At 46.8% G+C, this 15,895-nt stretch overlaps 1 protein-coding gene across 3 annotated transcripts in view; it reads left to right on the top strand.

Moving 5' to 3' along the window:
* Window positions 1-2,786: 2,786 nt before the first annotated feature.
* LOC102460602 (KAT8 regulatory NSL complex subunit 1-like) overlaps window positions 2,787-15,895 on the top strand; it is an 80,886-nt gene continuing 67,777 nt past the window's right edge. Inside the window, exon 1 of one of the 3 annotated variants that reach the window (XM_075923044.1) lies at window positions 2,787-3,318. In XM_075923044.1, the coding sequence (XP_075779159.1) occupies window positions 2,939-3,318 (380 nt within the window). In that variant the 5' untranslated portion in view covers window positions 2,787-2,938. The remainder of the gene's footprint in view (window positions 3,319-15,895) is intronic. The other 2 variants (XM_006127797.2, XM_075923045.1) reach the window with 2 other exon arrangements.

The raw sequence follows: 15,895 nt of genomic DNA, 5'->3' as shown, positions 1-15,895 counted from the left end.
ATGTGAGCAACTGACGCTATTGGGACCAGTCCCTGCAAACATCAGAGCAGCATCAGAGTCTTCACATGTAGAACAGTTCATAGAATTGGGTTTCAAAACTATTATGTTAGGCTGTGTCTCAGCCTGTGGTCCTGTATCTGGCCATCCAGGTGATTTTCTTTACAATTTTACACTGCGTACTTACATGTAACAAATAATTTCAATAGAAACTCTTACAACCACTGAAGAAGTGTTGGATAGAGTGGCAAATGAGGTCCAACAGAATGGCACAATTTCTCCACCATAATTCAGATTGCTCCAAGGTTTCCATCAGGGGTGGGCAAAAGCCACGCAATGGGCCGGATCACGCCTGAAGTACTGTTCCAGCCCCCCCAAGCACGTTGCTTGGGAGCCGGAGTTGCACAAGCCCTTTCATCTGCTTCTATTTAAAGGGCTTGCACTTTCCCCATTGTTGGCAGGCAACAGCCCCAGGGAAGGTGCAAGCCCTTTTAATAGAAGCAGTTGAAAGGGGTTGCCTGTTCCCAGCTCCCAGGCAAGATGCTAGCAGTGAGGCCAGGAGCAGCAAGCTCTTTAAATAACAGGAATTGAAAGGGCTTGCTGCAACCGTCTTTGGCTAATGTGATGACTGGGAACCACAGGGGAGGAGTGAGTCCTTTCATCTCCTGCTATTTAAAGGCCCCACCCCTCCTGTCTGAGGCCTTGTCCCTTCTGGGGCAGCCTGGGACCACTTCAAAAAGGTTTGAAGTGGCCTCTGCTCAAAAATTATTGCCTACCCCTGGTTTACATTCTAATAGGGTTAATGAAGTTCTCTTAAAAACACTATTTTGAAGAGTTATTTGAAAAAGCTTATTGTAGTTTGAGATACTCGAATTAATAATAGCTAAGTAACAGTTGTTATAAAGTAGTGAAATGTACATGACACTGACAAGGGGGAAGAAAGGTAAGCTTTTTAAAAAAATGAGATTTCAGTAAAACAAGGAATCTAGTAAAAAAGGCCATGAAGTCAAAAGTAAAGAAAACAAAAACCTTAGATTTGGCATGGATGCTTGCTATATAAGGAAATAATACACTAGTCTGAGAATACATGCATGCCTTTGGGGTGACACAGCAAAATAGCAGCAAGTAAACCATTATGGGTAAATTACAAAATTCAAGAGCTTCAGGGGGTAGCTGAGTTAGTCTGCACAGGATAAACTTAAAAAACAACGAATAGTCTAGTAGTACCTTAAGGACTAACAAAACATGTAGATGGTATCATGAGCTTTCATGGGATACCATCTACATGTTTTGTTAGTCTTTAAAGTGCTACCAGATTATTTGTTGTTTTTAAAATTCAAGAGATTATGCAAACAAGGAACAATTCTTTCTGAATTTGGAAATTTGCTAATAAACTAATAAAAGTAAGCATAAACTAGCAGGCAGTGTTCAACACAGAAATTAGGAGGTCTAAGGTGAAATTTGAAGAGCAAATAACTAATTGTACAAAACCACATTTTTAAATATCACCAGGAAGCCTGAAAAAAATTGAGTTAGCTGATCACCAAAAATTTTAAAAACTACATAATTAAGATAAAGGGATATTGCACAGAAGTCATTTATTTAGCTTCTCAGCATCATTCTTCATGGCAGAGATGGAGTAGATAGCTATTCCCTTTTGGTGATATAGTTGAGGAATTACCAAAGATTGCTGTCAGAAGAAGTGATGCTGGAACATTCCTTTAGTGCTGTGGTCCCCAACACGGTGCCCGCGGGCGCCATGGCGCCCGCGGGGGCATTTGAATGCGCCTGCCAGGTGCTCGGGGCTGGCCTGGCCCTGGGCACATGGCACATGGGCGCTTGCAGGGGGGGGGGGGCGCGCTGGGCGCTCGGCGAGGGAGGGCGCCGGCCCCGGGCACGCGGCGCTTACGGGGAGGCGGGGGCGCCGGCCCCAGGCACGCGGCGCTTGAGGGTGGAGGCCCCGCCCCTGGGCGCGCATGTGTCCCTGGCGCCCGGCGGGCGAACGGCCACGCCCCCTGGTGCCTGACAACCTGAAAAGGTTGGGGACCACTGCTTTAGTGACAGGGTTTTTTCTGCATATGACCCTTTGTCATCTCCACCTTAAAGCAACGATGATTATTCCTTTTTGCTGCTCTGCTTGCATTCCGGGCATGGAACAAAGGCGAATCCCCAGAGCCCTAGCGGACTTCCTTCAGAAGCGAGCTGTGTGCCTACGAAAGCTCATGATCCCATCTACGTGTTTTGTTAGTCTTTAAAGTGCTACCAGACCATTTGTGGGTTTTTTTTAAGTTTATTCCTTGCAGAGGTGAGGCGCTAGGTTGTTTGTAGCCCCTCCGCTGGTGAAACGGGCAAGTTTCGGTGTTACCACTGGAGGGCAGTCAGACCCCTCTTTCCTCGACCTGCCTTATGTCTCCTTGTCCCTAGTGGGTGATTGGTGTATCGAAAGATCCATTTCTTCATTGTCTGGTATGACGAGGTGTTCACTCTGATTGGACAGAATTACCCCAGTGACCGAAAGCTTATCCGAGAGAGGGCGGGTATAGCAGCCTGCAGCCAATCAGAACAGAGGGGAGGGATTGCGTGCGACCCGAGTGGCTGACTGCGACAGCCCGTTGCACGCGCAAATACAGAGAAAAGGAGCAGACGGGCGGCTGGGAGGGAGAGGATCTCCCAGTGCGCTTGCGTAGAGTGCTGGCAAGGTGGGCGTGAGTGGAGACGATGGGGTTAGTGTGCGCATGTGCGGGGGAGAAGCGCGCGGGGCGGAGGGCGCTGTCAGCGCGCAGGCGCGTGGCGGGGAGCCGGAGTGGGCGCGCGCAGAGGCGGCGCTGCATTGTCCGGGCTCGGCCGCGGGGAGGTGGCTGTGCAGGGACGGAGCCCGCCGGAGCCCGCTCGCATGGAGAGCGCGGGCCCGCCCTGAGGCGCCGCTCCCGCCCGGGCCCGCATGGCGGCGGCCATGGCCCCGGCGCTGCCCCCGGGCAGGGAGGCGGCGGCGCGGGGCCGCCAGGCAGCGCTGTGCGGCCGGGCGCGGGGCCTGTGCCGGAGGCTGCGGGCGCTGCAGGCCCGGCAGGTGGAGCGGCACGTTCGGCAGCAGCTGGCGGGGCTGGTGCGCTGCATGGGGCGGGCGGCTCCCGCCTGCCTCCCGCCGGTCCTGGGGCCTGACCTGCGGCAGCTGGCGGCCAGCGCCACCGCCAGGCTCCGGGCCGCCCAGGGGGCTTGCGACTCGGACGCCACCGACAGCAGCAGCTGTAGCGGCTCGAGCTGCGGTTCCGAGGGGGAGAGCGAGAGCCCGGAGGAGGAGCGACCCGCGCCGGCCTCTGCAGCGTGAGTAACGGAGCTACCGCCCTTCTCGCGCCCGGGGCCGAGGGCGGTGGCAGGGCGCTCCCGGCTCCCGCAGCTGCGGCGCGAGTGCGCCTGAGGGCTTTGAAGTGCGGCGGGTGACTTGCCGCCTCCAAACCCGTCCTGGCGGGAAGGAGATGCAGCGACGTGAAGCCGCCGCCGCTTTCGCTGCTCAAAGCAAAGCCTCCCTCTGCATCGCCTCCTCCGAGACGGGAATCTGCGTAGCCAGCTTGGCCGCTTCCGCCCCGCCCGCTTTCAGACCAACCCATACCCTTGAGGTTACCGCCGCCTCCTTTAAACTGTCCCGAAGATGTGAGCATTGATACGACTCATGCCTGAAGCCGTGGCCACGTTTTCTGAGTAACTAGATGTTAACTAAATTACACGTGCTAATTTTCTTAATCTAATCCTAATTTTCAGGTAAAATAAAACATTGGAGGAAAAGCCCAAGTGTGAATTTCACTAAGAACAGGAGAAGGGATGATTTTGTAATAAATGCAGAGAGCTGGAAGGATATCTTGGTTCAGTGTTGCCATAGATTTCCTTTCTGACCTTTTCGTCTGTCATTGTTTGCCTCAATTTACCTAATTTTAAATGTGAATGCTTCCCTGTTTCATAAGCTTCAGAGGAAGTGGGCTGTGCCCGCAGATGATCCCATCTATATGTTTTGTTTTATAAAGTGCTACCTTATTGATAAACTAGGCAAATATAACTTAGGGCCACGATAAGGTGGGTGCATAATTGGCTGGATAACCGTAGTCAGAGAGTTGTTGTTAACGGTTCTAAATCCTGCTGGAAAGGGATAACAAGTGCAGTTCCGCAAGGGTCTGTTTTGGGACCCGTACTATTCAATATCTTCATCAATGATGTAGATATTGGGATAGAGAGTACTCTTATTAAGTTTGCAGATGATACCAAACTGGGTGGGGTTGCGACTTCTTTGGAGGATAGGGACATAATTCAAAATGACCTTAGCAAGTTAGAGAAATGGTCAGAGGTAAACAGGATGAGGTTTAATAAAGAGAAATGCAAAGTGCTCCACTTAGGAAGGAACAATCAGTTCCATACATACAAGATGGGAAGCGACTGTCTAGGAAGGAGCATGGCGGAAAGGGATCTAGGGGTCATAGTGGACCACAAGTTGAATATGAGTCAACAGTGTGATGCTGTTGCAAAAAAAGCAAATATGATTCTAGGTTGTATCAACAGGTGTGTTGTAAGCAAAACTCGTGAAGTCATTCTGCCGCTCTACTCTGCACTAGTTAGGCCTCAGCTGGAGTACTGTGTCCAGTTCTGGGCGCCACATTTCAAGAAAGATGTAGAGAAACTGGAAAGGGTACAGAGAAGAGCGACAAGAATGATGAAAGGTCTAGAGAACATGACCTATGAAGCCAGGCTTCATGAACTGGGCTTGTTTAGTTTGGAAAAAAGAAGATTAAGGGGGGACATGATAGCAGTTTTCAGATATCTAAAAGGGTGTCACAAGGAGGAAGGCGAAAATTTGTTCCTCTTGGTTTCTGAGGACAGGACAAGGAGTAATGGGCTTAAAGTGCAGCAGGGGAGGTTTAGATTGGACATTAGGAAAAAATTCCTAACTGTCAGGGTGGTCAAATATTGGAATAAATTGCCAAGGGAGGTGGTGGAATCTCCCTCTCTGGAGATATTTAAGAACAGGTTAGATAGACATCTGTCAAGGATGGTGTAGACGGAGCTTGATCCTGCCTTGAGGGCGGGGGGCTGGACTCGATGACCTCTCGAGGTCCCTTCCAGTCCTATTATTCTATGATTCTATGATTCTACCAGACCATTTGTTGTTTGTTTTCCCTGTTTAATTAGATTCTTAAGTACTGTCCTGATAAGCATCATTCTTGAGATGAGACAGTAGGCTAACCAGCATCTTAGGGCCATCATATAGGGCTTTTCAATAAATGTTTAGACCAAAACAATCTTTTAAGATTGTAAATGTATGTATTATAAGTAACCTGAGAACTAGAATTTCTGGTTTGTAGTGTTTATATTAGAATGTATAGATGATTTTACATACCAATGGACTTATTTTCCATAGAGGTAATAGAATGTGTATCTGATTACAGACATTGAGGAAGAGGCAGTCCCTACCTCAAGAACTGAAATAATTGTAAAAGATCAAAAACAGACTATGGTATGGGGAGAAACAAACAACAGGAAAGGAGAACTTTCCGTTTTAAAATAATTGTCTGTTTCTGAAATTGACTGTTCCTGTTGACCATGGAGATCTAGAAAGACCACTACTATCCTTGTCAAGAAACAGTGTTCAGCGTAGTGAAATTGAATTTTTTGGGTGTATATTACAAATTAAAACCATCATGTTTTCATTCTGTTACTTTGATAATTCATTGGCTTTAATAGAGGCCATATGCATGCTTTCAAAGTGTTTCATATTTATTACAAACTACTGTTTTGCTTTCTAGCAAGGAAGTCGTCAGCAGACTGTACAGTTGCTTTGTTTGGGATGTAGAGCCTTTTGTTTGCATCTTATGTCTAAAAGTAATGGTTGTAGTATATATTTAAAGGACTCAGTGCAGTTTCAATGTTCTGAAATCTATCCTGTTACACAGTGATTCTGAAAGTCATGGTGAATAATCATCTAAACATGAATTTACAAGTTCAGTGTGTTGGTCAAAAGGGCTAATGCAGTCCTTGAGTGGATAAGCAGGAATTTCAAGTAGGAATAGAGGACTTATCTGTCTACTGTATTTGGCACTCGTGCAACAATTCAGAAGGAATGTTGATAAATTGGAGAGCATTCAAAGAAGAGCCATGAAACTGATTAAATTATTAGAAAACCTGCCTTTCAGTGACAGACTGAAGGATCTCGGTCTCTTTATCTTAACAGAAAGGTTACGGGGTGACTTGATTACATTCTATAAGTATCTCCATAGGGAACAAATAAGGATCTCTTTAATGTATCAGAGAAAGCTGTTAATCCAGTTCCAAAGTTAGAAGTTGAAACGAAATTTAGACTGGAAATAAGACATTTTTTTAATAGTGAGAGTAATTAACCATTGTTCCATTTTAGCAAGGTTTTTGGTGGATTTTCTTGCTGGTTATTCTAAAATCAATATTAGATATTTATCTGAAAGATGTTCTAGGAATATCCTAGGAATTATTTTTGGAGCATTCTGTGGTACAGGATATCAGGCTATTATTACAGTGGTTCCCTTCTCACTTTGGACTCTATGAATCTATGATGGTATTGGTCATTTATTGATCAGAGCATTAACTTGGAGCCAGGTAATCTTGATTCTGTTCCTGCCACTGACACAGTTTTAAAAAAAACCTAAACAGTGGTCCCATAGCACCTTACGGACACACAATATGTAAGTAACTAGCCAATTAGCCCGTCATAAGATGGGATTTTCAGATCTTCTCTCCTGAGCGCGTGCTTGTGCACGCGCTCGCTCTCTCTCTCTTCCTACTGCCTCCCCCGCACTCTCTCAGCTCTCCTCCGCCTCCTGCCTCTTTCTCCGTCTTTCTTTCTCTTCTCCCCCTCCTGCCTCTCACTCTCCCTTTCTCTTCTCCTCCTCATCCTGCCTCTCTCTCCCCGCCCCCCTTCCCCTTCCCTCCCACCGTGGCGCTTGGCTGAGTGCTTCCTGCTCAGCCGGGCTGCTGTGTGGGAGGGGGGCGGGGCGGTGATGTACATGGCTGGGGCTGGGGCTGTGTACATCACCGCTCTCCCTTCCCCTCCCAACCCAGGGGGGCCCAAACAGCCCCTTGAGCAGCTGGCCCCTCCAGCGGCCCAGCTGAGGGGCGCAGCGCTCGGCTGAATGCCGCCGCAGCAGGAGGAGAAGGGGGGCGGTGACATACATGGCCCCGTCCTCGGCTGTGTACGTCACCGCCCCGCCCCCTTCCCCTCCCTCCGTGGCGGCTCGGCTGAGTGTTGTGCTGATTGGGGGCTGTGGGACTGGAGGGGAGGCTGGGGGGGGGGGGGCCGGAGGAATCAGCATATGGGGAATCAGCGCTGTGTGTGTGTGTGTGTGTGTGTGTGTGTGTGTGTGTGTGTGTGTGTGTAAAGCCACCTGCTTCCCCTCGTGGAAGCTGCCTGTTTGCCGGGCAGGCAGTGTGCAAAGTAGGTCCCCCCACACACACTCTGCTTCCTTGTCTGTATGTGCTGCCCTCCTTTTCCAGTCCAGCTCTTATTCTCTCTCTACTTAAGTCATTGTGTTCTCCTCATCTTTGTCTGGATGTCAAGAGGAGGACCGTTAAGAAAGTTTTGTGCCTGGCACAATGACTCCAAGCAGTCAACTGGTTGAGCAGAAATTACCTTACAGCAGTGTACTCAATCGCAATTAACTCATGATTAACTAAAAAATTAATTGCACTATTAAACAAAATATCCACTAAATTTATTAAATAATTTGTTTTTCTCTATTTTCAAAAATGATTTCTATTACAAAACAGAATACAAAGTGTATAGTGCTCACTTAATTTTTATTACAAATATTTGTACTGCAAGATGATTTTAAAAAAATTCTTTCAGTTCACCTCATACAAGTACTGTAGTGCGGTGGTTCTCTGCTTTTTGGCCAGTGAAGCACCTGGCTCTATGACACTTTTGCTTACAGTTAATCGTTTGATCGTCTATACTATTACATCCCTAACTGAGATCCTGATAAACGCTCAACAGGGAATTCTCAGGCACCCCTGATATCTACATCTCCTCCTCCACCCTTCTTCCCACTCTCCCCGCAGTACCAGTGCAGAAGTAGTCTTTGGAAGGGAATTAATCCATGTGTTTGACTTCGATTGTATCAGAGCCTCTATGGAATTGTCATCTTAATAACTAGTCCTGAGTCTGGAATTCACTCCTTAAAGAGATCAGGATGCCCATGAAACTCAGTTTCTCAAGGAAAGAACATGTAAATTCTACTTTTTGATTAGGTTTTTCACAATATCACTACAGTTGTTGTTTTTTAAAGGCTAGTCTCTGCAGCCTGCAAAGAGAGGGCTATATCTTTGCTTACACTTCATAAGTTTGGGTATGTCTACACTACAGTGCTAATTCGAACTAACTTAGTTAATTCGAACTAAGCTAATTCGAACTAACGCATCTAGAACTAAAAACTAGTTCGAATTAGCATTTTGCTAATTCGACCTAGCATGTCCACATTAAGTGGACCCTGAACCGGGCTTAAGAATGGCCGGAAGCAGTGCCGGCAGGGCATCAGAGGAGGACTTAGAGCGTGGAAATGCTGTGTCAGGCTAGCCGAGGGCTGCGCTTAAAGGGTCCCGACCCCGATCCCGGACAGACAGTTCTCAGGAGTGCCCTGCTTGCAAACCAGTCCTGGCTTGGATTGCCCGGAGTACCCACACTGGGCACATCACAGCACTCGGCCATCAGCCCGGCTGCACTTGCCGCAGGCTGCCATCTGGGGAGAGGGGACAATTGGGGGGCTGCAGGAGAGCTTCCACCCCCAGAAGCCCACAGAGCCAGCCCAGTCCTCCCCATCGGGGGCTCCTACCCCATTCCTCCCTCACCTCCTTCCACTTACCCTTCCCTAGCCCCTCTTCTTGATGTACAAAATAAAGGACAATTGTGTTCAAAAATGGAATCTGTCTTTATTGAACAAAACTGGGGGAGACTGGGAAAACGAGGTGGGAGAGGGGAGGGCAACTACAATGATCAGGGGTTGGGAACAGGTCCCATATGAAGAGAGGCTAATGAGACTGGGACTTCTCAGCTTAGAAAAGAGGAGACGGAGGGGGGACAGGATAGAGGTCTCTAAAAGCAGGAGTTGGGTGGAGAGGGTGCATACAGAAAAGTTCTTCATTAGTTCCCATAAAGAAGGACTAGAGGACACCAAAGGAAAGGAATGGGTAGCAGGCTTCAAACTAGTAACAGAAAGTTCTTCACAAAGCAGAGTCAACCTGTGGAACTCCTTGCTGCAGGAGGCTGTGAAGGCTCGAACTGGAACAGAATTTAAAGGGACGTGAGATCAAGTCATGGAGGTTGGGTCCATGGAGTGCTATTAGCCAGGGGGTAGGAGTGATGTCCCTGCCCAAGGTTTGTGGAAGGCTGGAGAGGGATGGCACAAGACAAATGGTTTGGTCACTGTCTTCGGTCCATCCCCTCCAAGGTCTCTAGGGTTGGCCGCTGTCGGCAGACAGGCTACTGGGCTAGATGGACCTTTGGTCTGACCCAGTACGGCCATTGAAGCTCAGGGCTCAGGGTTGGCTGTCTCAGTGGACCACCTTGATTTTCATGCAAACCTGCTCCTGGGTGGCCAGGCTGGCAGCTCTCCTGCCCTAGACGGCCACTTTCCTGTGCCTAGTGCGGAGATCGTGGACAAAGTCCACAATGTCTGCACTAGCCCAGGCAGGTGCCCGCCTCTTGCGGTCCCAGGCAAGCTCCCGGGAGCCGCCAGCCTGGTCCCGGGAAGAGGGGGAGGGCTGGGGGGCATCGGGTGACTGGCTCGAGCCGTGCCACGTGCAAGGTCTGCTGGCTGGGTGCTGGCAGGCTTGCACCTGGCACGGGCACCATAGCCAGCCCGTGCCCCTTTAAGGGTCCGGGGCCGGGAGGGGGGCAATAGAGTTTCCCTGGTGTTGGCCAGAGTGGCCACCAGGGAAACCTGGTGAGGGCTAGCCTCCCACTAGTTCGAATTAAGGGGCTACACACCCCTTAATTCGAACTAGCTAATTCGAACTAGGCTTAATCCTCGTAAAATGAGGTTTTCCTAGTTCGAACTAAGCTCTCCGCTAGTTCGAATTAAATTCGAACTAGCGGAACGCTAGTGTAGCACCTATTAAAGTTAGTTCGAACTAACGTCTGTTAGTTCGAACTAACTTTGTAGTGTAGACATACCCTTTGAGAGTTGCTCATGCTATGGTGATTCTAATACAGTTCCCAAATGGAATTACGTCTAGATATATCTAAAGCTTTCTTTCTGGATATTCAGAATTTATTATAGAGCTAGAAGCTAGACGTGCAAAAACAGAACAGCACTTATTGATGCATCTTTAGAGACCTTTCACAACAACTTTAGATAAGGTTGTAAGAGTTTAACCGGTTAACTGCTAAGAATTAGCTTATTGGTTAAACTCCTGGAAGCCTCAAGGAGCCCAAAGCTTGGGCAGCCCACAAAGCATTTAACAGCGTAACTCAGTTTCAACTGGTTACGTGGTTACTGTTTTTTTTTTTTGTTTGTTTGTTTTTTTAAGTTTACATCCCTAACTTTAAACTGATAGCCAAAACAGATGTCATGTAAACTTAGTCAAAGCCTACTTTGTTTAATCTCTTTCAGCAGCATTAGAGATGAGGACAAACATTGTTAGAGAGCTACACTTGAGTTGATAACTTGATTATAATTTGAGAATCCAGCACAACACCACAGGTGAGGCTGACTAGGAATGCAACAAACAAGATTTTGTTTAATGTCTGTGAAAAAGTTTTGTCTTCTTTTGTACAAATGTTTAATTATTATTGGCTTCCAGTCACCACAGAACCTTACTGATGCACATATTAAGTTGCACATGTTACCAAGTAGTCTTACTTCACTTCTAAAAGATCTGATATCAGGGTGCCAGTAGAAAGGTTTTATGTTACTGATGTGACTGTTTCTACAAAACAAGTATCTCAATTATAACTAAAGTTAATTGATTTTTCAAATTCTATCTCCAACTTGAAAAAGCCATAACTACAAGCTGCTAGTGCAGATTAGTGCCATGCTGCTGTTTTTTATCGGGGGGGGGGGGGGGGAGAGGAGGGAGTGAATTATTATGAAAAATAGAGAAGTCTTTTCATATAAATATAAAATGTTAAATATTTAACTTAGATTCAGTAGCAATTAAGGATCAGAGTATGCAAACATTTGTCTGTTTTCAGTCACTTGGCCAAGGAAATACCTCTTGATTAGAAAAGGGGAGTATAATTAGCATAATATCAAATCCTCTGCTAATGCCAGTACTGTAATGGTGTCCTTCAGAGTTCTGGAACAGGAGAAGTATAATGTCCTTCTGAACATCCTGTAGGCTGCCTTTGTTTAAAGAGTGGAGCAAGCTCTACCTTTGGGCTTGTTATCTTGCAGCAAGGCATCTGCTTATAGATGAATGTAAACAAAGAAATCTGCTTACTCTTCCTGTTATAAATGTGGTTCCTCTTAAGTATTTTACTTAATATTGGAGCACTAAGATGACTGGTGGTGACTAATATTTTGTTTGACTTTATAGATTTCCATGCCTCTGAAATTCCTTAATAGGTGTTCAGGTATTCATAACAAGTGGGACCATGCAGTGAGAAAATTTGTCCTTTCTGGATGAAGGGACCTCTTGTACTGATATTATATTGGGAACTCTAATTGCCTTCAACTGGTAATTCAATTTGGTGGCCAGACGTTTAAAGCATATAGTATTACGTGTCAATGTTAATCTAATGTAGATAACTGTTTTTTCCTAAAGATGGTGATTGGGTTGTATGCAAGACCATTCTCTGAACTTCCTCATGCTTATAAGTTGAGTTCCGTGTCTGTCAGAGAAGACATCAATTCTGTGGTGTTGTTTTTTTCCATGACTTCTGTAGGGGCTAGTATGGCTGATCCCAGGGATGCCCAAGCAGGGGACAGCCACACTAAGGCAGTGGTCTGTGGCCAGAGGAGTTGTGGCCCCAGGCATCTCCCTTTCAGCAGTGGCTCCTGATATCCTCCCAGTTTATTTCCTTCCCTCCCTCCCGCCCGCCCCCTTATTTGAATCGTGGATATTTTTAGTAAAGTCGTGGACAGGTCACAGGCCATGAATTTTTATTTATTGCCCATGACCTACTCATGACTCACTAAAAATACCTGTGACCGCTTATACACATTGCAATGCTATTTTCCATGGAAAGCACCAGGAATTTGCAGAGGAGAGAAGCTATTTTTCCTCTCAGGTATTTGTGTATCACCTGTCAGTAGCATGCTAATATTCTCTCTTATAGTGGCCCCCAACCTTTCCAGTCCCCCTTTCAGGAATCTAATTTGTCTTGTGCACCGTCATGTGGCAGGCATGCCCACCTCCTTCCCCCTTTCGGGGGTGGGGTGGGCTGAGTGCTAGGCCTCTGAGAACCCTCTAGGGATGCTCAGTCCTGCATGTGTACCTGTTTTGGCAAGGGGGAGTGCTGTGCCTCCCCTCCCAACTACATACCTGTACCTTGTCCCAGGTTGTAAGATCTGTGGCTTCAGTCATCAACCTCCTCCTGCAGGGCAGAGTGACTTAGCAGCCAGAGTGTGTAACAACGCCCTCCTCTTGAAGGGTAGAGGGGCCTAGCAGCCATGGTCAGTAACACACCTTGTCTGTGGGGCAGTCAGGGCTAGCAGCCAGAGTCAATAACAACACTCTCCTTTCGTAGGACTGTGTGGTGCAATGGCCAGAATCATTAACCATGCCCTCTTCACGCAGTGCAGTGTGGCCTAGTAGCCAGAGTCAATTGCATCAGTCCCTTTCCCACAGGGCTGCACGGCCTAGCAGCCAGTCATTAACAACGCCCCCTTCCCACAGGGCAGGGGCTCCTAGTGGCCACAGTCAGAGTCAATAACACCTCTTTTCCATGAGGAAGTCGGCCAGAGTCCATAACAATGCCCTTCTTCAGTAGAGCAGTGTGGCCCATTGGCCACTCAATAATAATGGCCTTCTCCAACATGGTGGTGCGGCCTAGTGGCCAGAGTTATTAGCAGTGGGTGTTGTGTAGATGAGAGGAGTACTACCCTTTTTGAAGTATTCCAGCATTCTTTAACTAAACGATTAAATCCAGAACAGTGGTTAACCAGGAAGTATTGGTAGGGAACCAGGATGACCAATTGGAAGAAAGTGTTGAGATTTGACTTGAAAGGGAATCTTCCTGCTGCAGTTCCTCTCTGAGTTCAAACCAGGTGTTGGGGGGGAAAGGATGAATTGAACCAGGCAGGGATATACCCCTACTTAGAAATGGATTGGACCTTGAAGCTACGGATACGTAAGTGATAGGGAATGTTTAGTTAGACATGGTCAGGTTATTTTCTTTGTTTTGTAGTTTGATTAAATTTCTCTGTCTCCCCATGCACTGTAACTAAAAGCTGAATCCCAGGGGAGCAATTCTCTGTGCTTTAATCAATTTTTCTCAGTTGCTCTACAACACCTTGCCATCAAGAATGCTTTACCAAGTAGATCTTTGTTTTGTTAATAAAATTACCTTTCAGGCTTTGATTTGATTCTTGTGTCCGTTTCCCCAACCCCGTAAGCTCTCTCACAACAGGAGAGCTTGGGATACCCCACGGGAAGAAGTTTCCAAGCGTATCTTCCTTGTTTTAAAAAGAAAGGGGTTTTGCATTTTGGTGGTGGCAACATGCCACCTAAGGTTGGGGAGTCTGACCTTGGGGAGTTTTTAAAACAGAAGCCTCTACAGGTAAGGTATTTTTAAGGTCTCTTGCAGGCCGCCACCTTCTGCACTTGAAGTGCCCGAAGGGGGAATAATCTCTACAGGTGTAGATCACCATATATGTTTGAGGTAGGGTAACCTGAGCCCGTGCTCTCCACTGGGTCTCTGACTCGGGCCCTGTCAGCACTGGGGTGGTCCCCCACTAGTTTGGCAGGGAGTCCCACGTAAACACACCAAATTCCCACATTTAGAAGGGAGGTGAAAGGAATTGGGGAGCTCAGGGAACAGATGCTGGGCAGGTGGGAGGCTAATCGGCACACTGTCCCTAATCTTCCCCTTCTGTTTGTGGAGTTCTTTGCCTACCTCCCAAATGTAATCTAGGATTAGCCCTACTTCCTAGGCCTGTGTGTGTGGGGGGGAGGGGGGGAGCTGTTTTGTCTTTGTTTTGTGGCCATTTAATACTTACCCACAATAGACTTTTGAAGGCTGACTTTGTCAGGTGAGGTTCACTGTTTGAGGCTAGCAACATGAGTTATCTCCATCTCAAACTTCCAGTGTCTGGTATATTGGGATACATTCTATTCTAGATCTCTGGACTACCAATAATTCCTTAAGGATACATCTTGCAGTCATTTTGGCTTTCCATCCTCTAATTGTGAGTCATCTAATATTCTCAGACCCTCGGAACCAAGATGACAGGCTGGCCTTATCCAGGTTTATCCCCATCAGAGACCCAGCCCTTACTTTGATGTCCAGTTTTGGAGACCATCTCTACTTGTTCCCTTTTCTCTGTTCATGAAAATAGTAGCAATAACATTCACTAGAAATATCAGGTGGTGGCAGATCCACAATACCCTGTATTTCATTGAGACCATGAGACGTCAAAGTTCTCGCTGACCATAGTCTGACTTCCATCTCAGCAAAGAAATACCTTCCCTGGCTTCATTCCAGAAAAGGGGAAGCTAAATATCACACTTTCAAATACAATGTAGTGTGTTCATTAGGTTAGTTTTAGCTTGTACAGCAGGGGTGAGGAACCTAGGGGCCAGGTGCGGCCCCCGGCTTGCCTGGATCTGGCCACTGAGGCTTGGGGCCTCCTCTCCAGCATTGGAGAGGCCAAATTGGCACTCGAGCCCAAGTTGGCGCTCCAGCCCCCACACTGCTTCCCCATGGGAGGGAGCACATACGAACTACTAGCCTAGGCTCTAAGAATGTGGGGCGTGTCTTTCTACTCAGTCAGGAGCAATGTCAGTGAGGGTTTGTTTAGCTTTTTTGCTTTTCTCACTTGTGTGCAGCCTCCAACTGATTTTTCTTTGGGTCAGTGGCCCCTGACCCAAAAAAGGTTCCCAACCCCAGTTATAGACTAACAGAAGTGTAGGAGCATAAGCTTTCGTAGGCAAAGACCCACTTTTTCAGATGCATGTAGTGGAAATTCCCAGAGGCAGGTATAAATATGCAGTCCAGAATCAGGCTAGAGATAACTAGGTGAAACTAATCAGGGAGGATGAGGCCCACTTCTAGTAGCTGATCTGGAGGTGTGAATACCAAGAGAGGAGAAGCTGCTTTTGTAATTAGCTAGCCATTCACAGTCTTTGTTTAATCCTGAGTTGATTGTGTCAAACTTGAAGATGAACTGGAGCTCAGCAGTTTCTCTCTAGGTGGCAACCACTTGGTATAACTATCTGCTCTCTTATGTGTGTCACTGATTAAAGAACAGAAGTACTGTTTAAGATCAAGCAATCACAGTGACAGGTCAGGACGAGGACTTGGAGAAAGATAGGAAATAATTTATTAAACTGCTTTTGCTGATGTGCTGAATATGCTCTTTTATTAAAATTGAATGTGTAGTTATGCCTTCGGTTTCTTTCCACTTCATGCAATCTGATGGAGAATTAGAAAGTGTTTTAACATTTGCAATTTAGGCATACTTAGTAAGCATTTATGCACCCTGTCTTGTTTTGATGATGGCAGTTAACATAATTGCCCACTGTCATAGAAAACCCAAAATGAATTTCTGCACTTAGATTATCTCCAAGTAATTTTCCATCTGGATTAATGAAAAGGGTGTGGTGTTGCAAAACTTTAATTTCTTCAGTTATTCATAGATTAATAGATTTTAAGGCTAGAAGAATATCATTATCTAGTTTGACTGTCCTGTATTATTCAGGCCAATACAATCGGTAGTCAATCTCTATGAAC

Source organism: Pelodiscus sinensis, chromosome 2, assembly GCF_049634645.1.
Source record: "Pelodiscus sinensis isolate JC-2024 chromosome 2, ASM4963464v1, whole genome shotgun sequence".
NCBI classification, from domain to species: Eukaryota; Metazoa; Chordata; order Testudines; family Trionychidae; genus Pelodiscus; species Pelodiscus sinensis.
Note: the sequence above shows the minus strand (reverse complement) of the source record. Positions and strands in the feature narration are given on the sequence as shown.